This window comes from Eutrigla gurnardus (genome assembly GCF_963514095.1).
Source record: "Eutrigla gurnardus genome assembly, chromosome: 7".
Taxonomy (NCBI): Eukaryota; Metazoa; Chordata; class Actinopteri; order Perciformes; family Triglidae; genus Eutrigla; species Eutrigla gurnardus.
Window position 1 is genome coordinate 23100432 of NC_139921.1, and position 27977 is coordinate 23128408.

Here is a 27977-nt window from a genome sequence, read left to right on the forward strand (position 1 = left end):
TAGCCTTCACTTTTTACTCACTTTAACTCGATTACACACAGTTACCACTCTTTATCTGTGCAATAAGCCGGGTTCATTTAGCCCTTTGAAATATGTTTATTCCAACAGTCCTCTGCAGAGATGACTCATTGGCTCTGCTTGTTAACAATCACTAACAATAAAAACAAAATTGAAGGATGTGCTGCAGGATGTTTGGTACAGGGTGTCTCAAAGCAATTTCATCTGCGCTTCACAATATCTCCCCTCCCCGTTTATTTCCTCTCTCAGTCTGACAATGATAAGGCGGGTCATTTTGTTCACCATTTTGCAATAAAAAAAAAAATAACATTACACATTCATATTGCCATTAATCATGGCATTCACAACCAGTACTGCTGCATACCAGCTTCACGGTATGAATGCCTTACATCGGCTTTATCAGACAAATATTCAGAAAGAAGTAGAAAGGTCCAGGTAATCCAGTGTCGCAAACATTAATTCAATGGAGCAAATAAGAGGCCTTTGTCACAATTTTACAGAAACAACTTTTATCACAATGAGGACATCTTCTCTCCTACTTGGAGATACATTTGCGAGGCAGAGGCAGACAGAGCTGCTGGATCCGCCTCGAGGGGCTGGCAGAGCGTGCGGCCCGGCTGACGGTGTATGGGTCGTATCCCTCAAACAGAGCCTTCCTCTCTTTGGGGCCAGACAGCTCTAGAAGTCTCCGGCTGGCTACGTAGCTCCTCGCCGCTCTGGAGACGGGCCAGCACACCGAGCGCTCTCCTTCGGACTTGCGGTGGTTGTGCTTCGGAGCTGAGAAGGTAAAAAGTCATTTTGTCAAACAGCAAAGTTCGACGACGCCACAATGGAGCAAAATTTGACGGACTTACTAGCGAGTAGCTCTATGTGCGCCGTTGCTTTGCAGGGTATGTGGGTCATGGGTAGAGGGTTAGATTTGGCGCCAGAAACCTCCAGAACTTGCCTTCTTTTTGGTTGGGCGAGCTGGCAAATCCGTGAAGTCGCGACTGCCGTCTGCGTCACTCTGTTCAACTACAGTCATATCTCATGAGCTCTTTTCGGAATCAATCAAACAAATTGAATTTGAGCCTCAAATTTTAAGCCATGCAATCAGACGGTCTGTCAACAACCACTGGATGGATTGGACTGCATTAGAAATGAGCTGTTTTTGCTCAAAGCAGTCTTAGAACAGTAATTCATGCATTCATATCGCCCTTTCTAGACCTATTCATGGTCGTTAGAGGAGAACCACACAAGGTGATACCTGCCTATCAGGATCTACACTAATGCCCATTCACACACAGATGGTAAAGCCTCTGGGAGCAATTTGTGGTTCAACACGTCAACCTCGGAGGCACCGGGTCTCGAACCTTCGATCTTCTGATTTGACGAAGACCAGCTCAAACTCTGAGCTCCAAAACCAATAGTGTTGCTGACAGAGTTCATCACATTTTAGTAAGGTTCAACAACAACAAAACCTGCACCAATAGCATTTTCTCAGGTGTGTGTATGTGTTACTCACTCGGGCCAGCAGCAGGCGGTCCGGCTGCCAGCCAGCTGCAGGGGCCCGAGGTTGAGCCAGACTGCACAGCCGATCGGATGGGACGGCACTGAGAGCCCCATCACTCACCTCCCATATGGGAGAAAGCCTGACGGTGGACAAATAGACGAGTAGAGGAGGAAGGGGACAAGAAAGAAGAGAGAGCATAAGTGAGAGGGGACATAGAAAGTGCAAAAGAGGAGCATTGGATGTGAGAGGGAAAGATGACTACAATAAAAGATGGAGATGAGGAAAGAACAACGGGGGTGGGAATTTAGATAAAAGCACCAGAAAACACACAAGAAGAGGAAGAAAAAGAGTCTAGAATGATCTTCAAGGTTTCCTGTCAACAACTTGTGGCCTAAGAAACTCTTTCCTCATAAAAACCTGCTGAGCTTGAGCAACAGTCTGGTCGTACATGATTTTTAAAAAATAGTTTCTAAACGCCTCTCTATGTTGGCAAGGCTGCATGATTTTTAATGTGAAACTTCTGCAGTGTTGCGTCATTCATGATACCTTTAAAGGTTACTTTGGTATTTTTCAACCTTTTGCCGTGTGATTGTGTCTCATGTGTAAGTGACTAATGGGTACATCTATTTTTGAAATTGATACAGTATTGAGGGAGAAATTAGATGACAGTCGCTAAATGGGCTGCAGTGTAAATTTAGTCCACTAAAGGTTTTTGCTACAAAAACATGGGAAAATGAGGCTCCAGGTTGAAAAACACTTAGGTTACCTGCTGACAGTGTCCAGGAAAAAGGCAAAGTGGAACGCCTGACATGGAATTAGCGCTGCGGAAATGCACATTATACTGCATTTTAATATGCATTTTGAAATATAAGCCTGTCACAAAAAGCTAAATTATTTGAGAATTATAATATTGTCAGGTAAAAAAAACTAAATAACTAGAAAAGTGAATCATCACTAAAACATATGGCAAAAAAAAAAAAGAAAATCACACATGCATTGGTGGTTAGTTTGTCAATCAGTAATAGTAGAACTTTTTATATTTACGTGACTTGAGTGCAGAACTTTTTACTTCTGCATAGCTCCGACCAGCGAGGGGTTAACTCTACAAAGAAAAACACATTATGGACATCATAAGAACAAAACAGTACAGATTGTAAAACAGATTATAAAAGTGAGACATGTACCAGGTTTGGTGGTGGATCCAGACTTCTCTGGCGGCAGCTGATCCAGCCAGTAAACTGAACGACTGGATAGAGAAAGAGGCCTCGTCAGAGAAAGAGGGAGACGGGGAGAGAGAGAGACAGAGGGGTTGAGTCAGGCCTACCGGTCCGGGTATCTGAGGTGGTTCGGTTTGGGTCGAGCGAGCTTCTGCATCCGATTCGCCATGGAAACAGTCGAAGCTGATGTGGGAAACGGAGCACGCTGCTGTTATGCTTATCACTTATCACAAGGTCATTGTCCCTTTCACAGACGATAAAGACTGTTTCCTTACATAGAGTGTGTGCATAGCAAAAATTAAATCCAACTGGTAGATGTTGTGGGTTACAATGTAAGACCTGACATAATTAAAAGATTCATCGATTGACAGAAAACAAATTGGCTACAATTTTGATCATGGATTGAAGCCCATCAACTCAAAATTATTAGTGTGCAGAATTGAAAAGAAAGGGCTGTTTTCACAACAGTGTTCATAAAATATATTGATTTTATTTAGTTCAATTACTTTTGATTTAACAAGGTGATTTAATATTTTTTGTGGGGAAAAACAGACATTTGTCTATTAAGTATTTGTATTAATATGTTTTAATATCTTTAACAATTTAAGTAATTAATCAAGGAAAAATTCAAAACATTATCAACTGTCAAAATGTAACAATTTGTTGCTTTTCTCTGACTTAGGCGATGCCAGGTTAGTTTGTGCCATTTTTTACTACTTTCATAATAATCAATTTTAAAAGTGGAAAAACAATTAGTTACAGCCTTAGTTTGACTTAAAGATTACCAAAGAGGCCAACTACATTCTATTAGTGATATAATATCTCAAGTGTTTCATGTTCATAAAAATATTTGGTTTATTCTACATATCCCCTCATATGAATAGCAGAAACCAAACACACAATTAAATTTCAATTAAATTAAATTCCATCTGTAGCTGCTAACCTGAACATGCAAATGCAACACATTATTGTCAATCTTTCATTTCTAACGTTACCTGTTCCGGACCTTGTTCTCTCGTGTTGACACAGACACCTGCTGGTTGCTGGGGAGGATCAGGTGACGTTAGTGGGACACAGTGTGGACCTTTTCGTTGCCGTTCCGTTGCTAGGGCAACGGCTTTGGCGCCCGTTAGCATTCTGTCAGCCAAGGAAGGAAGAGCCATTGCGTCATCGTGGCAGTATTCTGGCTTTGCATTGGCTCCAGTTCTATTGAAGTTAGCGGCATCGTCACACGTGACCAAAGAGGACAGGCCAAACCTATAATCACTGATAATACAAATTAATTCAAACAATAATAAGTGATATTCATGCAGGTGTTGATCTTATTTAATGCTCTATATTTGAGTTTTTCTGTTTTTACTGTAAAACACTTTTTGAATGATGCTATTTAAGGTATTATTATCAGCCATCAGAGATAGTATAGTCTATTAAAAATCAGCCACATAAATTGGGTGATGGAACTTTCCTACTGCCATTTTTCCAATAAATTCCATTCTGAATCTAACTCCTGAAAGAGTGAACTAACGAAAATAAACTAACGTGTACTTTCTATCTGAAAAACAATGTTCCATCTATACGAGACAATATCTTTCTGTGGCTGTTCATAGAACATTTCCAGCTGGGTTCTTGGTGCGATTTGTTACTTTCATTACAAAAAAACAAAAAAACAGCACATTTAACTTACCTTAACTCACCTTTACTTCAGGGAAAAACAACACAAATCTTCCATTTGGCCACAACAATATGTTGATTTTAAATGCATTACGCTGTGAAATGCTCAGTTCAAAATCATTCACTTTAAATTCACAGACACCGATGCAGAATTCAAAAATTAAACGAAGCGCACACTATTTAAAAACAGACACCTTTATTTTCAACAGACATTTAAAATCTTATAAAACAGCACAGTAAATAATCTACCAAAGCTCCTTTAATATTCATGATCACAAAGCCACAAGCTTTCAATATAATTCTGTAGGTATTACTCTCTAAACTAGTATTGTGAAGTTATACGCAGCTATAACATTCACAGGCCAGGGTGAAGAATGTAGTGTTTGGTTGACGTAACACCGTTATTATCAAGGAGAATAACAGTGTTGTTTGCAGTTACAGCACTTTTTACACAGCGTTTTCTACTGTCTACTTCTAGTTTAAACGTCCATATTCATATCCATAATTTTCTTCTATTGTATTTCTCATTTACATGAATATGACTGGCTGACTTGGCTGATGATTGGCATTAACCAAGTGAAAATATCACTATTATACTTTAAGGGACGTGGCAGTAGAGTGTATCTCTGCTCTGTAGAAGAAGAGACACCTCCATGCAGTATTCTACTGTCAAGACATGAGTTTGTTTTTTATAATTTACCTAATCGGCTACCAATCTTACTATCAATGATTTCTGACTTTCAGGAGTCAATGGTACTAAAATAAGTGGATTTCAGTGACAATACCAGTTCACAGGTGAATATTCATGAGGCACTGAGCTCTCTCACTAAGCTGCCAGTGTAGTTACTGGGGTTACGGTAAACAGAAAAGATGGCACCTAACAGTCCAATCTCTTGCGGGCAGTTCAGGTAGAATGGTGATGAAAAGGCATGTAGGGGAATAGGAAGGACATAGGTAAATATTGAGTATATATTGTATTCAGTAGCACCAGGAGAGAGAGTTTGAGAGTGTTTAGTGTCAGAGGGTCTGCACTATGACAGGATACAGTAAGGACATGTGTTCGGCTCCTCTGATGGGCAGCTTGTGTGTAGTGTAGTAGTGGATGACCTCGGGGATGGTGGAGAAGGGAGGGCTGTTCTCCCCGAGCACGTAGCGCCCCTCTGCAGACCGAGTGAACTTCATATGCATGAAGCCCTTACAGCTCCTGACGGAGAGAGAAGGAAGAAGGAAAGATTCATCAACAGAACCAAACGGAAATTGCATGAATGGGAATCATAAAAAACGGCTTCAGACCACACTTTCATAACAAGACGGAAATGCCCTGGCTGGTATCCTGCAGAGTTGCAGTGAGTAAGCCAATCTAGAAGAAACACGTTAAGTTAATTGAAATTAAATAAGGCGATGCACACTATTCTGGAGATGGATGTTGGAACCATTGCTTTCATTGTTTGTGTAATCTCCGTCTTTATTATTGCAACACTCCTGGGCCCTGTTTCAGAAAGCAGGTTTAACAGACTCCACATACAGTACATTTTTTATATGCACTTTGATACAGACTGTATCTATGAGAAATAAAAGAGCGTGTCCAACTCTGTAAGAGGGAGGAGACGGAGAGAGACTCGGGATTTGTTAAAGAAAACCTGCCAGCAAGCAGGTTCACAGAGTTCACTTAAACTCAGAGTTTAAGTCACCTCACTTTCTGGAACGGAGAGGTTTCAGTCATCTCAAGGTTAAACTTTTTCACTTAAACCCGCTTTCTGAAACCCTAGTGAGCTCCACATATTCTCTTAAAGTGGCAATCCGTAAGATTGGAGATGTGCTGCTTCTAGCGGCCTCTTTGGCAGTAGATGGAACTGCAGGCGAGCCTCTGGGACTCATCTCCCTCACTGAACAGCTCCACTGTCTCTAATCTGCGTGATGCCTTCAAATGCTCCACTTTCCCTCGTTGGCAGTCAATTTGCTTCTTTATTTCGATTTTTTTTGTTTCTTATTCTTCAATCACCATTGTTTTAACTCACTCTTTGATAGATAGTAACTTAAAAGACAATTAAATAGATGAACATGTTACAGACTGCCACTTTAAGTTGCACATTTGTATCTGAAGCATCTCCTCTGCCACAACACACTGTCCTCCCTGCTTATTTTAGTGATCTTCAATTGTAATTTTTGACAGTAAACATCAGTCAGATGCATTCTATTCCTGTATGGTTTAATTATGCATGTGATTTTACTTTGGTACATGCAAGCTTTCATTTCGGGTAAATAGATTACAGATGTGTGCTGAGCGATTCCCAGCATGCAGATGGATCACTCAAATGGGAAAAATAGTCAGCATTTAAAAATTGTCTCATGGGTTCTGAGAAGACCACAGACCATAACAATGCCCAAATTAGGCAAAAACTGGATCAGATGATATTAATAACAGCAACAGAACACACAGTACAGAGTGCAAAAAGAGTGCAATGATGTTTCTAATTAAGACAGTATGAGGACGATTTGTTTTGGGATACATCTTAAAATAATTCATAAAGAGAAATCAGTTAAAAAAGCTGATTCAGCTGGCCCAGAATCGGGACAACCCCAGAACGTGCAGTAAATATGGACACTAACGATTTTAATCTGTGTGAAAGTGATAAGTGAGCAGGAGTGTCTACCTGAGGGAGAGCGAGTAGTCATTCCGGCAGGTCTGGCTGTTCCTCACCAGGTAGGAGCTCTCCTTGCACAGAGTCAGTAGACTCTCTGCCTCCGAGCGGCTCAGGGCTCCGTGGTACCACCTGCAGGTGTCCCGGAGGAAACATGACAACAACAGAGTGAATCCATGTGTGCAAGAAACCCTGAATTCTGTCAGAATCTGTACAGTTGAAAAGCAGTTTCTTTTCCTTGTAAATGCTAAATTCTATTTTTATAGGAAAGCCTTTTTTGATGCTTGCTTCCTTCACGAATTCTACTAGTCAATTTCTATAATGAAGGTAACAGCTCAATAACTAACACGAAACAGTAAATTAAGATGATAGTAACCTAAATGGTAATAGCTTTTACTTAATTTATTAGATTTTTAAACAAAGCCATGATTCCTTGTTATAAAAATGGGACTAAAGCAAAGGTACACAAGACACGAGGAAACAACTAAATTCACCACCGTCTTCAACCTGTATGTGCAATCCCAAAAGAAATTAAACGTAACATTTTGTTTTGAACCATATCAGACTAATTTCCTCTGTATGCTCAATTGTAAAGATATGAAGCAACAATTAAAACCCAATTTGTCCCACTGGGGATGAGAAACATCTTAACAAATTGCCAGCCCGCCCGAACAATATATTCTAAATATAGAAATGACAATCTCCTTTGTGTGTGCATAATTACTTATTGCTTTATTCCAATACAGAAAAACCTCATGGGAAGTGGCATGAGCCATGTCCTGGTTGAAAGGCAATGACTGTAAAAGGAACCATCTTTTATCATTGCAGTTGTCCACTTACACTTGTTTCTCCAGTGGCGTAAATGGATCCACTCTCTCCCCCAGGAGAGGAGGAGTGTCACCAACCAGACGGAGTGTAGTTGACTCAGCCGTGGCAGATGCAGTGCCCGTCTTGGTGAGCCTGGTCTGCTCTGTCTGAGCTCGCGAGCGCTCCCTTTCTGCCCCTTCAAATTGAACTGGAGCCAGACAGGAATATACAATAGGTTAGTTTAAAAAAAACACACACATTTGAGTCAGATTTAAAATGTATGTACTAAGGATGACATCTTACCTGCTAGAGCTTTAGAGATGTTGTCCTTCTTCCACTCCCAGGGTTGGTCATATTCATCAGCCGGCCTCTCATCATCCTGAGGCAGCCTGCTCTCCCTGCTGTCTATCTGGGCAAGTCCAACCTCCACCCTCTGGGTTTGTTGTTGCGCTGCTGGAGCAGCTCGCTGGTAGTGACGAGTCCTCTCCTCATATGGGTTATCGTATAACTGGCCGCCATCTCCACTCCCGGACCTGTTATTCATCATGCTGTGCTGAAGTTCTACACAGTAAGCAAAGAGTAAATTACTAAGTGCGAGTATGTCGATCAAACTTTGCCTAAAACGCGGGAGAGAAAAATGATCTCATAACAAACCTGAGATAATCCGCTGAGCCTCAAATGGCTCCATATAGCTGCAGCAGTCTGTCGGTGCAGATTTGGGCTCCCAGGTTGGTCTGCCTCTTGGGTCTGGACGAACATCAAAAGGATCAGAGTAGTCTGTGTCAGTGTCCGACACTGTTGGAGCAGAGGGAACCACCTGGGTAGGGAGAGCAAGACAAAGAGCATCTCAAAAATGAATAAGCTGGAAATATAAAACGAGTAAGCAAATCAGACAAAGAGAGTAAATAGTGGAAAAAATGCCAAAGGGATTTAAAGCAGAACAAAAATAAGAAGTTCTTACAGGTTCCGCTTGAATAGTCACAGGATTCAGGGGGACTTTACAGCAGCCAAACTCCTGAGAATCCACTTTAATAAGTCTGTGCTTGGGAGACACCACTTTCACCTGGAACATAACGCATGTAAACACATTTTTTGTTTAAATCACGATACTTAATGTCAAAGGAAGATAAAGGAGAAGACACTGAAGAAGTGAAAAACATGCATGTCATACCTCCACTGAACCAAACACAGGGAAAGAGGGCAGGCTCACTGTGGCACTGCAGGGGCTGAAACCGCCATTCTGGTGCTCTTTATCAGAGTGTTGATATGGGTCCTCGAAATCTAGCTCCTTCTGAGCTCTGTAAGCCCTCAAAATCTCACTCTCGCTGTAATCTGGCCTCGGGGGCTGTGGAGGGTCACGCCTGGTGCCAAAGTTTAGGTAGTCCTTCAACCACTTTGCCATGGATCTGGGAATGAAGGGGTCAAACAAGACAGCTTGGGATGACAAAGTGCTTAAATGATGTCAGAAAAGAACATTTCCAATTAAATTGTTTTTTTTTTAGTTCTGTTTCTGGTGTTGCAACATGCATTTTCCCCATAAGGGGATCAAAACATCTGCTTCACAATTGTAAAAAGATGTCCATTTTGTAGATTTTTTTTTTGGCGGACTAGTTGTTTGTCTAGTGTTGTTTTTAATTAACACTAGACAAATGACCACAAGGTGTCACAAGGCCTTGCATCAGGGCCATAAAATACACACTCGTTGACCTAATTGCTCATTGAAGTGTATGACCCAAGTATAAGGGGGGGCAAACGTCCAAACTATAGCGTTGAGTTGGGCCTATAAAGTCAGTAAAACAAGCTAATAATCAGCATGAGGGTTTTGTTTACGTTGGCATACGTGAAGTTAAATCCCCTGAACTGACCATGCACTGAGGAATAAAACGGTGCTGGCATCAATCAGCCGGTCCAGCAGTCGCATGGTTAACATCGACAAAGTGAAGCAGAGAGGGTTTTTGATAACAAAAGGTCAACGTTAGCCAGCTTGCTAAGTCAGCAAATCACAGCAACCACTGACAATAGCTAGTTAGCATCAGGGGGTAAATTAGGTGGCTTCAAACTCAATCAATAACCCACCAATTCATAATAGTAGATATAGGACAACATTTCCTTCAACTATCAGCACCAAAATAAATAGGTGACAATTCATGCGTTTATGTTATCTGCTATGAAAAAAAGTAGAGGGTTAAAGTAACGCGCTGCGTACAATTGATGGTCACCGCTCTGTAAATATGCCAAAGCTAAGTTAGCTAGATAGCAGCTAACGTCTCAGCCGTTACGCTAACTAACTGCTAACGTCACTTCTTTTACGCTCACCCGCTTTCTTTGCATTGACGGCTTCCAGTTTCAACTAAGTCGTCCTGCTTACCATCCGGCGTTTCGTTTTGTTTAAAGGTTATTAGGCCTAAAAAAATAAAAAACACCGTTATCCGTGAAATCCGTTCTGCATCCGAGCCAAGCAGGTCAGCTAATGTTAGCCGGAGCAGGCGAGACGGTGGAGCAGACCGTCTCCGACACAACACTCGCTGGCACGGCGGCCGTGTTGCCAGGTCCGACAGTTTCCAGCCCAATCACAGCATAAAATCCGCCCACTTAAAAACAACAACAAACAAAGCCTAAATCATATCCTTGCCACAGACCGTTGTAAAACCATTACATAAGCAATAGAAAATCACACCATAAGCACGCAAAGCTAGCTTTATATCTGCATCAAATAATCAAATGTCGGATAAAGCAATAGGAAGGCACATTGCAACTCAGAGTGCAGCCAGTTGGACAACCGAATACACTTATTGTGTCTTAAAACTTCCATGAAATGTTAGACACAAAAATACACCACAATCCAACATAATCAAAAGTAGGCAAATTGGGCGGAAATTCACCCAATCTGGCAACACTGGGGCAGGCATTTGCTGTCACTACCTTCCTTTTACAACACAAATTTAATGGACTGGCCAAATGCCAATATATATACACGTATCTAAACGTTTACTTCATAAGTTCAGCCATAACAAAAGTGGTGTGTGCATTTACTCCATTGGAATATTCTAAAGTAAGAAAATGCCAGTAAGAAATTATTTCAAATATAAAATGTCTTTTAATTCAAAACAGAAAAACATATGAAGCAAATCCAGATGTGGAAATCAGGCCAAAAAGATCAGACGAATGAGTGAATGAAGTAAAACATGTACATGTATTTTTAAATATTACATCCAAAAGCTAAATCCTAAACCAAACTGAAATGATCAGTATTAAAATGTAAATGATGAAAAAAATGAAGCCATGTTTTCGGTTTCCTGCTAAATGAATGAGGACATTTTCTGCAGCAAACGAGGAGAATAAAAGGTGATTTATTGTGTAAAATGTATTGAACTGTATGCAGAACAGCCACCAGAGGCCACTCAGAAGCTCCTGAAAAATCAAAGTCATAATTAATTGCCTGCAGCCACAGCAGAGGCCAAAGTGCCTGCAAGTCTCCAAAGACCTTTTTAACATTAACAACGAAGCTAAACGATTAAATGTTGTCTCGTTGGCTGTGCCCACAGTCACATATTCTACCCTTGATCCCTGTCAATCACTAAAGGCTTCTTCACCAATTTATATTTGGTTGCTTCTCCTCTGGCGTCTGTATGCAGAGCCCTCATACATTTGATGTACCATCCCAGTAACGTTCAACACATCAAAGCACGTAAAGGACACAGAGTTAAAATTAAACAGATTATAATGAACACTAAAATATATTCCGGGTATTTTTTAATTTGACTCACAGAATTTTTTTTTAAATCACACATTACATTTTTTTCCTTGCTGAAATTCTCAGACAAAAAGGTCCATGGACGAGTGATCAGCTAAGAAAGACTATTTTTTCACTGGGTTTGGACAGCAGACAATACAATTGCCCACCAACTCTCTGACTTATCATCAGTCACTTCTTATAGAAACTTTTTTATAGGATCGACCAACAAACTGCTTTACAAATGATTTGGATTTCTGTGCAGCATTACAAAAAAAAAATCCTCATCATTATATTCCTTTATGCATCATTTATACAATTGTATGCCAGTCACTCAAATCAAAAAAACATCCCAAGCATCTTCTATTCATTCGCTGTCATTGCTGTCACTGTCTGAATACGCCCCCAGCAGGCTGAGAGAAGATGACCCATTTTGTGTGGTAACAAGCTTCTGGGCATTCTTGGAGTCGGCCGTCGGTGCCTTTGAATCTGTAAAACAAGATACGCAATGATTGTGCCTTCCAGAATTCACGTGGAAACTTTTAATTAAGGATGTGAACATGCAGTAAAAGAAAATAGAAATCTCAAAAGCAAAATATAAGTTGGTTCATGGGAACGCAAGGGGAAAATGTTTGGTGGGGGAAATAAAGAAACGAATTATCTAAGTAAGATTTCCAAAGAGTGAGACTATACGATATACTTATGAGACGTAAGAGATACTGGTGTGTTACCTGTTTTTGAAGTGGGAGCAGCAGCTGCTGCCACTGGTTTCTTTCGTACAACCAGGGACCCCAGAGCCCCTTTACCGCCCAGCGTCCCCACACTCCTCTCCCAGCTCTCCAGCTTGGCCCTCTTCACTCCTCCAGACGAGGTTCCCTGTAGACAGAGTGGTATTAAATAACAATTTCAACTGTTGCTACTTCATGTGTACACAAAAGAAGACATGGTGCTTTTTGGGCACTGTTTGACTTTGACTTTTAAAATGGAAATTGGGGCTGAGCAATAATTCAATATGATAATTTATTCATTTATACTTAAATGCAATAATAATGTATTATTCATCATGTTAATACACAATTACATCATCTAAATTGATAATAAGCACATTTCTCAAGTTCTTAATTTAACGAGAAAATACTCAATACTCTTTATTTGTCAAAAAATTAATTAACACAACACTATACAACATCATGTGGTTGTGGTTATTACATGACACTTGAATTTGAATGTGAGTGCTCATACGTGCCTGTGCCTCGACGGGTTTGACAGTGGTGAGGATGTCTGTTGGTCTGTCTGTGCTGGGTTTCTTTGATTCCGAGCTGCCGCCCTCTTCTTCCCTCTCTGAATCAGAGTCAGAGTCTCGGAGTCTTTTCACCAGGGCACGATCCAACATCTCTCTGAAACAATTCAGGCATTCAATTTTAATTTGTTTTTAAATTACCACAGCTCAGAGTTCCCACTGATAAAATGAATACACCTCACAAAACTCATTCAAAAACATACTTAAAGACCAAAGTTATGATGCATATTTAGCATTTGTTATGTGGTCCTTTTGGCCAGCAGTGTTGGATATTTATGTGATTCTAGCCAATAAGGTAGTTTTCCTTAAATGTACACTTAAAAATGGAACATTCTTTAACTACCCGCTGTCTATTTAAACCTTCTTCACTCACTTTGTCTCTCGTTCGTCCTCTTCTTTCTCCCTTTCCTTGTCTCTCTTCTCCAGCTCTCTGTACAAGCCGATCATTCCCTCAAAGTCCACCTGAGCCTGCCTCTGGTTCAGCTCCTTCAGCTCCTGGAGGTTTTCCAGAACCTCCATCTCCATCTTGGAATCCTTTGTGCGGTTCTCCAACACCTGGTACACGATTTAAAAAAATCATCAACTCTTCATTCCTATCGGCAATTAAAAATCAATAACAGTGAATTCCATTTAAACGCTGACCTTCATTGGGTTGTTCAGTTCCTCTTCCTCCCTCTCCAGTTGGACTCTCTTCTCCTCCTCCTCGACCAGTTTCTCTGCCTGGAAGTTCCGCGTTGCACCGTGCTCCATAGCATAGTCTGTGTTCTCCGGGTCGGTCTATGGGCATGACGTGCATTAAGAAACTGTGAGAACTATTTTATGCATAATTCAGAAATCAGACACAGCTCTACATTTACTTTGACTCTAGTATTTGTTTTGGCTCATTATATAAATAAAATAGTGATAATCAGTGCATCTAATACTCTCACCTTAAATGTAATCTCAGCAAGACATCGAGTACATTTGATGTAGAAACGGAATATGGGTAGTCCCATGTAGAGCTCGTTCATAACAGTCTCTTTGCGTGCATTGAACTTCTTCCCCTTGTAGATGTACTCACCACATGTTTTACACCTGCAAACAACCAGAGAGGCAATGCTGATAACACCACAGTCCACAGGACCCATTTACAGAGGAGGCCTCGTAATATAACCACAATTTAAGAAAACATTTTTCCTATGAAAAGATACAAGCCGACCAAGACTCCTGCTCTGATGGAAGCCAGTGACATCATCCATCAAAATCATGTCTTGTTTAGCTTTTAAGAATGTAGACAACTAGCAGTCAGTCCTGGATGTAAATATGCTGTTTATGTATTTAAATCATCCCCCCTTGTCACACCAGCTGTGTCCTGTGTGACAGTAGCAGAATGTGGAGCATGAATGAAACAGGCGTACCTCATATTGAATGGAGCCATCAACCGGACCACATACTGACGATCTTTTGGGAGTTTAAGTTTGGGGATTTTGGACGGATCAAAATCCGGGGGGTAGTATTTCTGTGGAAGACAAAACACAGATGAGAAACTGTATATTAACAAAACTAACAGTAACAATGGAGTTGTATTTCTGTAGAAAGCTACTGTAGATTAAATAAGATGTACTTTAAAGGTAGCTAATGAACAGCTGTAACAAACCTAGCAACTCAGTGTTGACTACGAAACTGCTATCATCGCTAAATACACCACAATTAGCTTCAACGCTAACGTTAGCCTGGTTGGTTATACGGCTCATGTATGTCATTTCAAACGTTGTTCAAAGAGACATTTTCTTCACATACTTACATTTAATACTTTTCGTTCGGACATTGTTGCTTTTGCTGTAAACCCAACGTGGAGAAAGAAACGCTGGAATAACTAGATTCAGAGCTACTTCCACAACACTGCTAGCTGTTAGCAGGCTGCACAGAACACTTCCGGTTGTCTCTTTATTAGCGTCCCGAGATGTACTTCAAGGTGCGCTGCTGCCCCCTGCGGCATGGGTGAGTACCTACAACAGCAACAGAAAAGCAAGTTCCTGGAAGCATAAAAACGACATAATACAGGAGGACAATGATATGATCAGATAGATAGACTCTTATAGAGTTTTTTTTAAGTGTGTTATTATAAGTATTGACTTATCTGTATGGATTTCACAAACAGGTTTAAGTTAATATTATTTTACAGTTTTCTCCTCTATTAGATATTCTGCAAGATGACCCTAGAACCACACCATGGCCTAATATTGATGAATGGCATAGATTCCTGCTGTGGAAAGCAATGGAATATTTTATATTTTTTTTAAGCAAGAGGAAACGAACCACATTGGAGCTTGTATTTATTATATTATTTTTAATATTCATATATCTGTAAGTTGTAATTCCTTGTGTATTTTTGTTTACAAACACATGTAAATATTGCCACTAACCCTGAACACAAATCTTAAAATACATTTTTATGTCGCATTTATTGAACCTGAATGGGTCAAAGGCATTATATATTGCCTTTCCCTTGTTTCTTCCTCCCCCTTGGAGACAGCAGACATCGTGATCAACATGGGGGAGGAATGGCCACTCAGGGCTAACGTGATTTGTCATTGACATGGGGTCTCTGACAGGATTGGTGTGACATGATCTTGCCAGCCACACACACATAAAGGCTATGTTGCTTAAGGGGATGGATAAGGTTATTCCTACAAAAGGAAATTGGATCCTGATTACAGATTGGTGTCAGTGTGGGTTAACCTGAGGTCTTATTTGAGCTGTATTGAACAGAGGTGACAAGAGAAGCTAGGCAGAATAGATTAGCAGCAAAACAGAGTGTTTACAAAAGTTACTCTCCACCAGAGGTATAGGTAAGAAAATGATTTTACGTTTTAGATCAATAACGGCGGCGTGTCCTTTACCATTTGGATTTGACAGATCCAGATTCACATTATTTTGTCTTTTTGCAGTGATAGTTTAAGGCTCTGGATGTGGTGAGTTAATGTGACACATCAGAATGACTCATGGATGAGTCAGATGTATGTTAATTGCATACAATAGGTCATATATTAAGATTTGAAGGTGAACATATGGGAATTGGCTTGTGATACAGGTTGGATCCCCCACTGAGCCATCACATTACGCGGTTAAATATGTTTTTGTGAAATGTAAATCCACCTTTAACCTTGTTCCACTCCCTTCCTCTAAAGACACAAAGCGGTGTCACCCGTGTCAAAATGTGCCATGAATATTTCAGAGGGTGGCTGATGTCAACAGCAGCTATAAAGAGAGGAGCTCTGTGCAGGAGACTTCCAAACCCTCCAAACGTCCACGGAGCATCCGCACACTTGTCTCCTCCCGCTGAACGGAAGCACTGCTCCCCGTCTTTGTGTCACCACCACCATGGTCAGCGCTCGTGCTCTCCTCCTCGCGGCCACCTGCTGCTGCGCCTACCTGTGGCTCGCTCGTGCAGAAGACTCCTCGCTGGAGACGCGCTCGCTGGATTTCCCCCTGAAAACCCAACAGGAGAAAGACCTGGTGAGAGATAGTGAGATAATGAGTTTCCGGACACGTCATGTGAAGTTTTTAATATTTAACCTTTTCTGTATTTTGAATCTCTGCAGATTGACGCGTTGCAAGAAGTTTTGGAGAAGCTGAGGAGCAAAGAGATGCCCTTAGAGAAAAAGCTCGGCTGGCTGCCTTCGGTATGTAGAAATAATACAACTGCTTGATTGGTTGGCATTTCGAGAACATTCGTGTCTATTTTTGTGTGGTAAAATAAAAGAAGATATTTGGAGATGCGATTCTGGTCTCTCATAACATACATTTATGTTTAATTTATTTTATATCAACGTGGAAATCAAATCATACGCGTAAAAATCAGACTTTTCACGACCAATACTGTTATTTGATCGAGAAATTAAGTGTATAACCTGAACCCGCATGTTCATGAATTCCTGTTTTTTTTTTTTATCGTTCCAGTGTGACGCCGGGGAGCCTTGCGCCGTGCGTAAAGGCGCGCGTATTGGCACACTGTGCAGCTGTCCCAGGGGGACTGCCTGCAACTTTTATGTGCTCAAATGTTTGTGAAGGAGAAAAAAAAATAAAAAATAAAATAAAAAACGAAGATGCAAGAAAACACAGGGGAGAGTTCAGAGGTCATTGTCTTTGTTAGAAATTATGTAATATATGATTAATAAAGGACGTTTTTCTTTTATAAACGTGGACTGGGATGTGTTAGAGGTTTGGAATATAAAGTCTGTGTACATCTGTATTTTTTTTCTTCCATCAGGGAAGTCTTTTGTTTGTTTGATTGTGGCATCTTTAAACACTTTGAATGTAGTTTTTGTCATAAATAATCTTTCCCCCTTTCTGTTGTTCTTCTATGTGGGGAGATTTTCGGTTTCTAAACACATTTGTGAGATAAGGAGGTCAATAAATAAGCTAAAATATTTCCAAGTGTCTGTGTCCATAATATATAAACAATCTTATGCACCATCACAAAGAAATGCACCACATCAATTGCAGCTTATTAGAAGCTGGATGTTTATTAATTTCCCACAAACATCAGTTGTTGGAAAATTCCTTCTGATCAGAAATCACTGCATTAAACACTTGACGTGTCATCAATAATGCAGCCTCTTCCTACACGGCAGCATTCCAGCACACCAGCTGTCATGTCTCCGTAATAAAAGGCGCCGCGAGGCTTCTTTTATTTTTTTTCTCAATGACATCACATCCAAGTGCGAGTTTCCAACATGGCGTCCAGCCGGGTGCCGGAGAGGGAGGTCCAGGACGAGTGTAGGCGCGCCGCGACCGCAAAGCCCGACTTCTGCCTCCACAAATACTCCCTGCTCATCATCATAGGACGGACCGCTCACCTCAGACAGACGGGACCCATCAGCAGGGACATCGAGCGAGGTACGTACATGCCAACGCCTCTCACGGCATGCTCTACGCCGTTTTTTACTCCCCTCTACATTTCGGATAACAAAAAAACGCGCAGATACCCGCGAGGTCGCTCGGATCGTTACCGAGGATGCTTCACTGACCTCCCATTGCGGTGTTTGTGTCATTTTAATTCACCCGTAATGGTCGAGGATGCGTCATCTGGCGGTCCTCCAGCATCAGCACCACCTCCTCCCTCCGGGCGCACTAGGATTAAAAGCAGGCTCTCGCCTCGGAATATAGAGACGCTTTTTTGGGGAAATGTTGCAGGAAGGATATTCTGTCAACACATAGTCACTTGTAAACGCTGTGCCATTAAGCGTTGCGTGCAGACTGCAGGTTGTAGACAACATAGGCTACAGTCTGTGTTTGAGTTAGTGAGCAGCTATAAAGGTACATTTGAGTGCTGACTATTTCTGCAGAACGCTGCGTGTGTGCTGGAGATAGATAAGGGAACAGAAACGGAAACACAAAGACAGAGTGATAGAAATACAGATGTTTATTTCGTCATCAGGCCTATATCGCTGCATCTCTGCGCCCATTTTGCACGTTTTCCCAGTGTGTTTTTAAATTGTCTATTTATCTAAATAGAAGAAGTAAGAAGTAAAGATGTATTTCTTCTTTCTAATCTGTTTCACTGGCCACTTTATGGAAATTAATACAGCTGCTATAAGTGTATAATTTCAGTTTAGCACTTGATAATTCTTCTTTCTTATCATTGTATATTTAGTGGTGCATTCTTACTAAAATATTCACTCAACCTCTCTCCTTTCAATTTTGTTAAGATAAAAAAAAGATTTAGCAACCACACATTGAGAAGAAAAGATGTATGATTTAATTTTTGGCAGAATTTTGATTATGGACCATCATGATTTGCTGCTACAACCATATTATTGATGTTCAACCATTTTTAATGCTTGATACTTAAATAAATGGGTATTTTAATATAATCCAAAATATAACAGTATCAAGGTACATAGACACTTATGTGTTATGTACGTTGTTTATGAAAGAGTAAAAACATGACCATGTGTCTTTATGTCTGCAGGTATTCAGTCATGGGACATCGACTTAAAATCCTGTAACCTGAACCTCTATCTCCAAGAGTTTCTCTCCCAGCACACGGCGTCTTTCAAGGGTGCAGGTAAGAAACATTATGTCAAGTTGACCATATCTCTCACAGAAAGCCCCGTCCCCATGGTAACCCTCCAGCTCGGCTGGTTGCGGGGTCAACCAGGAAGGAAGGAAGGAAAGTGGAAGAGCAGTGGAGTGATTGTTAAACATGGGTGGGACCGTTCAACATAAAACAATGGAGACCTGCGACCGAGCTGTGCCATCTCGCTTTCTACAAGCCTTTTCAGTACGCAGAGCCAAGGACGAGCAGGGAAAATGGTAAAAAAAAGAAAAAGAAAAGGCAGACAAACATCAGAGTCAGACGGTTGTGTTACAGCTGAGCTGTGAGGTGATGAATGCAGACAGGAACACTCTCTTTCTAGAGCATGCGGTAAATACACTGCTGTTTACTCTCTTTTAATTATGTTAGAGCTCTTTTGGATGTCAGGGTTTTGTAACGGAGGGATTTGATGTATTGAAAGACATTTTGGGAAATATTTTTGCTTTCCTCAGAAAGAGATGGTGACCAATACATTTAAAAGGTAAATATGTAGCTGGAGTAAGCTAACCAGGCTCTACTTAAAAGCTCACAAAGTCCTTTGACCAGCATGAAGTGTTCAAACAGCAAATTGTGGGGTTTATTTATGTTCTGGACCATTTCTTAACCGGGCCAATCATTTTCAGCAGTCTTCGCCGGTTGCTTAGCAACTTTGAGGTGACGACAACGCTGCATGAAAACACATTTTTACATGACTTTTTCCCCGCATCGAATCTCAGAGATGTATCACATTTGAACCTGTGCATGCCACTGTATCCTACTTTGCTGAGCCACTGAGGAAGGGCAATCGTTTTGGTTTCTGGGTCATTATGTTCCAGTCGGCCGTGTCCGGCTCTGTATCATCAGTGGCTGATCCACTTCCCCTCAGACTGGATATTCACTGCAGACCGAGTTCATTTGGCATCTCGTCCTCGGACAGTACCTCCGACTAAGCTGTTCCACTCCTCTTCCTTCCTACTTTTTTTTGCTGAGAGTCCATCACCCGCCCGGTTATCCCGGTTCACTTTCCTCATCAACTTCTTTGAGTTCCCCTCCTGTTTGCCTCCGGCCTGTCGCTCCCTGCTCGGATCCCACTCCGTCAGCGCTGACGTTAGCTCTTGTTTGCCTCCCTCTTGGCTGTCTGCCTGTCTGTCCCTCGCTTTCTATTCTTTGTTTTTTCTCTGTGCCTCCTCAGGGCAGAAGTGTCTGCGCCACAGCACCAGAGTGTTGGACACTCAGGTGCTGATCAATCCATCACAGGAACAGGTCCGTTCAGAGGTGAGGGGATACATCCTGGTTCCTTCAGAGATCATTGGAAGGTCTTGGAAGATAGCCTTCCATTTTAATTTATTGATATCACAGTTTTTTAATGAAATCATTTGAAATTATTTAAATAGAAAAATGAAAAAGGCATGGAAGATGATTTTTAAATTATGATTTTTTTTGTTACATTTTGATTTTCGAGTGCAGATTGTCCAAATATACTGAAGAATTCTCATATGATAAATAGAATGAGGGTCACAACTTAATTATCGATTACTCTGACAAGTTTTTATCCGATTAATAAATGATTTAATTTGTCTAAGAACATATTAGAAAATGAAAATGTCACAATTTCCCAGAGCACGTCTTCAAATGGCTTTGTTTGCCCAAACCCAAAATAAATTTAATTTACAGCATTATAAAACAATAAGAAATAAGTAAAGTAAAAAGTAATTTTTATGCTGATTTTTCAGCATATAAAAAGATTATTTTTCAATTCTTCTCACTAATCTCCCCCCCCCCCCCTCTAATACCTTTCTATTACATTTTATTATGTGGGAATAAAGTGACATTTCATGATTAAAAATAAATCTTACCATCTCTTGGCCAGGTGTTTGCTCTGCTGTCCAGGGAATCGGCCCATAAGCTGCTGGTCTTGGCCGGCCAGAGCGTGGAGGAAAGTGGAGACCTGCTGTTTCACAGAGGCCTGTTCTCACCACAGCACCTGAAACAAATACTAACAGAGCAGGTAGAACTTCTCTCTCTGACTTTCATACATGTGACAAATTACTGATAAAATGTAATGTAATTAAATATTGGCCCAGCTAATTCAATGTTTGGCTTCTACTCTAAAGTATCGGAAGAAAATCCTCTGTTTTTAGTTTACAGACAAAGAGAGCTCTGCCTCCTCGACCAAACTCAGTCTGAGCCTCAGCTGTCCCAACATCGGCCAGTGGAGGAAGACTCTCTTGGGGAACCAGCCTCTGCAGGGTCCTTACGTGCTGCACATCAATCCCCCAGAGGTGCTGCCTGCCATGGAGTCCATGGGGGAGTTCACCTCCCTCATCTCTGGTACCCTTTCCCCTCCGTCTCCCTTCGACCTCCTGCCTCCTCCCACCACCGTGGGCTTTCTCAAACTGTCCCGCCCCTGCTGCTACGTGTTCCCCGCCGGCCGTGGCGATTGTGCCTTTTTCGCTGTCAACGGGTTCACGGTGCTGGTCAACGGCGGCTCCGACTCTCAGGCCTGTTTCTGGAAGCTGGTCCGCCACCTCGACCGGGTGGATGCCGTTTTGTTGACGCATGTTGGGACAGAGAACCTCCCCGGGGTCAACGTCTTCCTGGAGAGGAAGGTGGCTGAGTTGGAGATGAGCTCTGACGTCAAAGGTAAAGAGTACATTTAATCATATAGCCCATAATCTCTGTTAAAAAAGAGCAAAAAAGGAGGGATCCCTCTTCCAAGAAACAGGTTGGTGATGTTGCTGATCTTCCTTCAAGAAGATGACATGATAAGAAAATGCTCCCAGGAGATTTCCCTGTAGTCGTCTGTACCCGTTTCATGTTCAAATTCACTTTTTCTAATAGCCTTTTTATCTGAACAGATGACTTGTCTAAGAGGCTCATCTCCCCAGAGCTTGGAGTCGTGTTCTTTAACGCCCCCAGCAGGTTGCAGGTGGAAGGACAGCCTTGTGAGTGACTTATTTAAACCTACTGACCTCATTTCCAAAGGGAGTGATTGCGATCAAGTAAAAGTTATCATTCTTCTCATCTCAGGTGTGGACAACGTATTGAAGAGCACACACCAGGCAGCCCTAACGCTCCAGCTGTTAAAGAAGTTAGACATCAGACCGCAGCCATTGTTTCGGCCGCAAGGGGCCCCCATCGAGCCGCTAACCCTGTTCCAGAAGATGGGAGTGGGACAGTTGGATTTATACATCCTCAACCCCGGCAAAAACAGCCAGGAGTACCAGACATTCATGCAAAACTGGCCCGATGACGTGTCATCAGCATCCAAATCCCAGTCTCTTCCCCTCACCGCCCTGGCGTCAGTGTCGGCCCTGCTTGTGTGGCACCCAGCGTGTCCCCAGGAGAAGGTGGTCCGGGTGCTGTTCCCCGGTGTTACCCCGCAAGCAAAGCTGCTCCAGGGGCTGGAGAAACTGAAGGGGCTTGCCTTCCTCCAGAAGCCCACGGTTACCACCGGGGATATGGAGAAGCTGGGGGGGGACAGGCAGACCAAGAGAACAGAGAGCCAGGACAGTGCCAGGTCACAAGGGAAGGAGTCAACACCCAAACAGGGAAAAGAGTGGGGAGGTAAAGACGAGGGAAAAGAGGCACTGGTTAGGGAAAAAGGAAAAGTATTAAATGGAGTCGCTGATAAAACCAGACACAAAGAGACAGGCGTAAAGCAAAAAGGAGCGTTGTCTGAGAAGCATAGCTCAAAGAAAGGAGGAGGGAAGGACGGGAAAAAGGAGGAGAGGCCTGGAAATAACGAGGAGAACGGTGTTATCAGGAACCATCAGGGTAAAAAGGATGTTCCCCCTTCCAAACCAAAGAATGAAAATAAAACTAAACTCAAAAAGGAAGCAAAAAATGACCTTAAAACGGGGGTGAAGAAAACAAGAAAACCATCAGGAAAGGATGCAAATAACGGCAAGAAGGTAAAACAAAACACTGAGTTGTCAACAAACACTGGGTCTATTGATACAGAGCAGAAGAATCAAAAACTGGGGAAAGAGTCTGAAGAGAACCCCTGTGGCTCTAAGATGTCTACCCCCGAGGATATGACGGTGGATTTTCTGAAGCTCCGGGAGGAAGCTGAAAGAGATGAGGTGCAGCTGGAAACAACAGATAAAGGAAAGCAGGAAAACAGTGAGTCAGGAAACAAAAAGGGCCTTAGAGGTATGAGCAAAGAGAAGAGGGATGAGGCTGATGATACACTAGGGGACAAAGCTGCAGGGATAATGGAAGGAAAGAGTGTTGATAATGGAGCGCAAGATGAGGCATTGGCTGCAGAGAAAGCTAATGTAAACCTGCAGAAAGCCCCCGTGGACCAGCCTGGAAACGCTGCCAAACCAGCAAAGGTTGTAGGGTTCCCATGTCCCCTGAACAGGGCGCCGAATAACGAGCAAGACACAACCCCAACTGAATACACCCTCCTGGACGGGGCTTTGAGAAACAGCCCTCCCTCGCGATCCTCTCCAGAGAACCAGGCCCCTGCCAGCCCCGATGAGCGTACCGTAGGGCCTGCCTCCCCGGATTCGCGGCCCAACAGCGCAGGCCACACCCCATACTGTCTGTCCCCAGATGACGTGTGGTGCAATCAGGCCACTCTCAGCAGGATACAGGCCGAGATGGGTAACCTAGAGTCGGCCGTTGTAAACCAGCCGAATGGATCGTCCAAGCAGGGCGAGGGACAGTCCAAAAGCAACCCAGAGAGTCAAACCAACACCAGGGAGAGGCAGCTAAGCTTCCTTTCTTTGGGTACATTTAAAGAGGGCCCTTCGGACCCCTCGCCCTCCTTTGCTACAACCACCACCACCACCACTACACACTCCATGCCGGCAGAGGTGAGCTCACCTCAGTCCACAGAAGTAGACGAATCCCTGTCCATGTCCTTGGAGCAGGGGCCGACCACTGTGAGCCAGAGAGAGGGGGACGACAGCGTTCACAACTCCCACTCCAATGGAGGCCATTACGCTGGCATGTCTTTACCAATGAAGAAGCCCCCCAGATCTTTAGGGCAGGGTTCGGAGATGGGGCGGCCCGCAGCTCCCAGCACACTGCATTTCGAGGCGTCGGCTCATGATGTGGATCTCTGTCTGGTTTCGCCCTGCGAGTTCAAGCATCTCAAGCAGGCCGACTCCAGCTCAGGTGCGAGCGAGCCCTGCAGACTTCAACACGGCAACAACAACAACAACAACAACCCCAAGGACATGTCACCCAGCGACTCCAACGCCCCGGTCTGCACGGAGGACTGCCCGTCCACCACGGCCGACGGAGGTCTGGACTCGGATGAGGACGAGTCGTGCAGCGAGCAGTCCAACTCTCCCCACAATCTCTGCTCCCGTCAGGCTCTGCCTGCCGACCCTCTGCCAGCCCCCCTTAGGGACAGCCCGCCGCTGCCCCCACACCCCGACACATCCATGCCCGTTCCTCAGTTTGACTCCGACGCTCACGGCAAGAAAGGAAAAGCTGCCGGCATGCGAGGGAAAAAAGCTCCAGCGGTGAGTTCCTGTGGTTCATATGCCTGAACTGGCATATCGGCAGCATAGTCCTGGTCACAGTTTTCAAAATAATGCCTATTGTATAGTGAATTTTGAGTCACATTTGTTTTTATCATTTGAATTATCATGCTTTTGAGGATACCATAGTATTATTATGGCTGGAGTGAAATCTAATATTGATTTTGCTTGTTTATTCCCAGATTATTGAGGCATCCCAAAGATCAGGCTCAGGGAAAAGCAGGACAGGAAGCCAGAGTGGAGTCCCAAAGGGGAACGTGCCTTCTACTCGCATGCCTTCCTCCAGCAACCGCTCAGCATCAGCAAAATCCTCACCCAATCCAGGTATGAGGTGAACCAAGGGCTAAATATTAAGATATGAGTCTTCTTGTTCTTTGCTCACGTGTCCACTGATATCTGATCAGCAGTGTTTCCTCTCTCTCTCTCCTGTCACAGTCGCCAAGTCTACCCCCGTTGGTGAAGTCAGTGTGTACGTGGACCTGGCCTATATTCCCTCTGGAGCCTCCTCTCCAACAGTCAGCGCGGACTTCTTCCGAAGTGTTCGCTCCTCCTGTTACATCATCAGCGGCGACAGTCAGGAGAAAGAAGAGCTCATGAGGCACACGTTGGACGCGCTACTGGACGCCAAGGTGTCCTGGCCCGACACTATGCAGGTAGAAAGCAACACGCGCAATTAGATCAATGCACACTAAAACATCACATTGCCCTTAAACATGTAAACTCTGCTTTATATAAATGTGATCAAGTATCTTTAAGCTTTGACAAATGTAACTCTGCAGATCACTTTCCTCCTTTTAATCCACCAGGTGACATTGATCCCGACCTTCGAGTCGGTGCCGATGCAGGAGTGGTACCAGCAGACCCTGGACAAGCAGAAGGAGCTGGGCATCACTGTGCTGGGATCCAACAGCACGGTGGCCATGCAGGACGAGACCTTCCCTGCCTGCAAGATAGAGTTCTGAAGACTCGGCGATGGAGGGTGAATATGATTTGGAAGGATGGAAATGTGTGCATGAGACAGAGTTAAAGGATTGACAGAAATAGTAACTGAGGAACAGATATTTTAGGGAAATAAAGAGAATTTCCGGACCCTTTTTCTGCACCAACACAAATGACCCAACTTTCACCCAAACCCGTCCAGGTTGATCACTTATTTGTGGGGCTAATTTTGCACCAAAAAGCCCTGATTTCTCTTTATCGACGAGAAAACACATTCCTATGGGGGGGCATTGCATGATTTGTAGATTTGATTAGTAATGTAGTGAGCATACATGGGGTTAAATGCACTTTGTGTAGGCTTCTTTTCTTAATGCATTCAGCACTCAAGAGTGATAGTAGTGTCCATTTTGCTGCTTTTAAAGCAACATTTACCGGTTGATGTAACTACTCCATGTACTCCCACACAGCAGGAGTGTGCACATGTGAAAGAATTTGTCGCATTGCATTTCTTTTACCTGCGCAAATGATATTTGTCTGCTTAGCACAGACGTTGTGTATGTCGTCAAAAGGGTGTTACATTGTACCTTTAATGAAATGGCGTTCACAGTGTGTGGTCATGTGTTTGTTGTGAGTACGATGAGCAGCCGTGAGCCGTGCCGTGTGCTTTTTAAAAAGTAATCGTGCCACCGTGGCTTCACTGTTGACCTCAGATGGATCTTGAATGATAATCTGAGTGTGCGAAAACAAATCTGACAGCAGGGATTAGAGCACCAGATTAAGTCCAATAGCATTACAGCAATCAGCTCATCAACTATGAGACTGTAATTGTAATCCATTATAAGTGCTTCAAATCGGAAATCAGAATAAGTGTTTTTTTTTGTAAACTTGCTAATAAAACATTCATTTTTGATTATGGACAGTTTATTGTAGACAAATATTTTGCACAGCATGAATTATAAAGTGTAGTCGGAGTGGATGTGCTCTGTTTATACGAATAAATAAGATTGTATTCATGTTTGGAACTAAGTAATCCTGCTACGTAAACTGAATTAACATTTGCTGTAATTAAATCGACTACAGTACACGTTATTTTATGGATCCCTAATTTTCTAGAAAGTTTATTGGAATTAATTATATAACCTGGTAGTAGTTATTCCAATTAATTCCCAGCATAACAGCACACAGTTTGACATATATAAAGTGAACATTTTCCAATAATAAATTACTATTGAATGAATATTAACTACTTAAATTGAGCAGTTCTTTCAAATATATTCTTTTGCTAATATACAGCTGCGTAAATAACTGACTCAACTCTATTTTCCCTGTAATAAGTAGATAATTACACAGATTTTTCCTAGATTTCACAGACATTTCCGACAGATCTGTAAAATAAAGCTAGCAAAGGTCATGGAGTGTCTCAAGACCTGTCTGTCTATCGTTTATATTTCCCTTTGTCCCAGTCTGGATGTCCAAGAATGGACGTCATATTCTGATGAGATGTAAATTAATCATTATCTTAGTTCAGAAAAATATCCTCAATACCAAAGCATGAGATAGCAAAGACATCACCAACCAATTCTCAGTCTCCAAATAAATAAGTACCTCCTAGTACTTAGAGCTTCAGTACCTCTAAATTATTCAAAAGACATTTTATTATTATATAGATGCACAGCTGAACTTTTGTCAATGATTCGCACTATCTTTGAGAATTGTTTTATTTTGTTTATTTAGTTTTTAAATCACACTTTTTCTGCAAAAGTTGCCAGTTTTGAGTTTGTAGCCGTCATCGCAGGGTTGAAGTAGTCTGTAAACCCCGCAGTAGCGACGTGAATAGTAACTATGTGTATGTGTCCCGCATGTATAAAATACCGTGCGTCCTGTATGTTGTTTCATTCATGATATTCATGAAGACAAGAGAGCAAAGCACTGTGGGAGAGCGGCGTGGTGGGATGAACACTTTGGAATTGTCTGTAAGGATTGCAGAGGGCAACAATGTCGGAAATGTGCGGGGTTGAGGGGCGGGACTGCTAATGTATGAATAAAGAATGTGCATCACCATTCAGTTGTTGTCTGTTGAGAGAAATGCAACGAGGCCTCGTGGATGTTGAATGAAAGTCGAAACCACACCTTGTTTGTTCAGAAACACAGATTTACAGTCTCACTCCAAACCTAAAATACTCTGTTACATTATGGATTACATTAGCCAAAAGGATACGGGTGGAAAGTCACTGCATTTATGTAAAATGTCAAGGTACTTTATACTTTGGCTCTTCTACGTTTCAATTGTATCTTTTACTCCACTATATTTATGTTACAAATATGCTAGGCTATACTTTTACCAATACTTTACAAATAAAACACACAATCAGTCCATAAAATATGCATTAATATTGTATGGAAGAGTCTCAGTGTCTCAAAATAATGAGAAGCTTTCTAAAAATATTGATTTGACTAATTGATAACTAATAAATACTAATTTTTACAGTTTTGTTGTGTCTAAATTATGGAAGCCCAATTCTGCCACTGTCAGAAAGAAAAAAAGAAAATTTATCAAAATAATGACTTAATAAAATAAAAGAGAGGCTGTCTCAAAATA

At 42.3% G+C, this 27977-nt stretch overlaps 5 protein-coding genes across 7 annotated transcripts; 2 read left to right on the forward strand and 3 right to left on the reverse strand.

The window, feature by feature from the left end:
• Positions 1 to 345: 345 nt before the first annotated feature.
• Positions 346 to 2907, reverse strand: spmap2 (sperm microtubule associated protein 2). The gene is made up of 6 exons (XM_084013489.1): positions 2835 to 2907; positions 2695 to 2756; positions 2555 to 2612; positions 1523 to 1649; positions 873 to 1032; positions 346 to 795 (listed from the first exon to the last, which is right to left on the reverse strand). The coding sequence occupies exons 1-6, from the start codon at positions 2894 to 2896 to the stop codon at positions 554 to 556; spliced, it is 711 nt and encodes a 236-aa protein (XP_083869615.1). The 5' UTR covers positions 2897 to 2907; the 3' UTR covers positions 346 to 553.
• A 1667-nt stretch (positions 2908 to 4574) lies between these two features.
• Positions 4575 to 10412, reverse strand: LOC311015629 (SH2 domain-containing adapter protein F-like). Of its 2 annotated transcripts, none has more exons than XM_084012985.1 (8): positions 10216 to 10412; positions 9019 to 9253; positions 8809 to 8910; positions 8502 to 8664; positions 8151 to 8408; positions 7881 to 8055; positions 7053 to 7172; positions 4575 to 5602 (listed from the first exon to the last, which is right to left on the reverse strand). In XM_084012985.1, the coding sequence occupies exons 2-8, from the start codon at positions 9247 to 9249 to the stop codon at positions 5416 to 5418; spliced, it is 1236 nt and encodes a 411-aa protein (XP_083869111.1). In that variant the 5' UTR covers positions 9250 to 9253; positions 10216 to 10412; the 3' UTR covers positions 4575 to 5415. The 2 variants fall into 2 exon arrangements, with proteins under 2 accessions (XP_083869111.1, XP_083869110.1); XM_084012984.1 differs by having other exon boundaries at positions 10164 to 10409.
• Positions 10413 to 11139: 727 nt separating this feature from the next.
• On the reverse strand, positions 11140 to 14822 carry yju2 (YJU2 splicing factor homolog). The gene is made up of 8 exons (XM_084013124.1): positions 14664 to 14822; positions 14278 to 14378; positions 13810 to 13954; positions 13523 to 13657; positions 13254 to 13435; positions 12827 to 12977; positions 12312 to 12456; positions 11140 to 12069 (listed from the first exon to the last, which is right to left on the reverse strand). Exons 1-8 carry the CDS (start codon positions 14685 to 14687, stop codon positions 11948 to 11950), a joined length of 1005 nt encoding a protein of 334 aa, XP_083869250.1. The 5' UTR covers positions 14688 to 14822; the 3' UTR covers positions 11140 to 11947.
• Positions 14823 to 16203: 1381 nt separating this feature from the next.
• Positions 16204 to 16996, forward strand: LOC311016479 (cocaine- and amphetamine-regulated transcript protein-like). The gene is made up of 3 exons (XM_084014186.1): positions 16204 to 16378; positions 16465 to 16545; positions 16823 to 16996. The coding sequence occupies exons 1-3, from the start codon at positions 16244 to 16246 to the stop codon at positions 16928 to 16930; spliced, it is 324 nt and encodes a 107-aa protein (XP_083870312.1). The 5' UTR covers positions 16204 to 16243; the 3' UTR covers positions 16931 to 16996.
• A 551-nt stretch (positions 16997 to 17547) lies between these two features.
• On the forward strand, positions 17548 to 27432 carry LOC311016478 (microtubule-associated protein 1S-like). Of its 2 annotated transcripts, XM_084014184.1 has the most exons (10): positions 17548 to 17761; positions 18837 to 18932; positions 20134 to 20216; positions 20812 to 20949; positions 21083 to 21584; positions 21800 to 21886; positions 21972 to 24421; positions 24622 to 24763; positions 24875 to 25092; positions 25246 to 27432. In XM_084014184.1, the coding sequence occupies exons 1-10, from the start codon at positions 17599 to 17601 to the stop codon at positions 25399 to 25401; spliced, it is 4035 nt and encodes a 1344-aa protein (XP_083870310.1). In that variant the 5' UTR covers positions 17548 to 17598; the 3' UTR covers positions 25402 to 27432. The 2 variants fall into 2 exon arrangements, with proteins under 2 accessions (XP_083870310.1, XP_083870311.1); XM_084014185.1 differs by lacking the exons at positions 17548 to 17761; positions 18837 to 18932; positions 20134 to 20216 and adding an exon at positions 18977 to 19292.
• Positions 27433 to 27977: the final 545 nt, after the last annotated feature.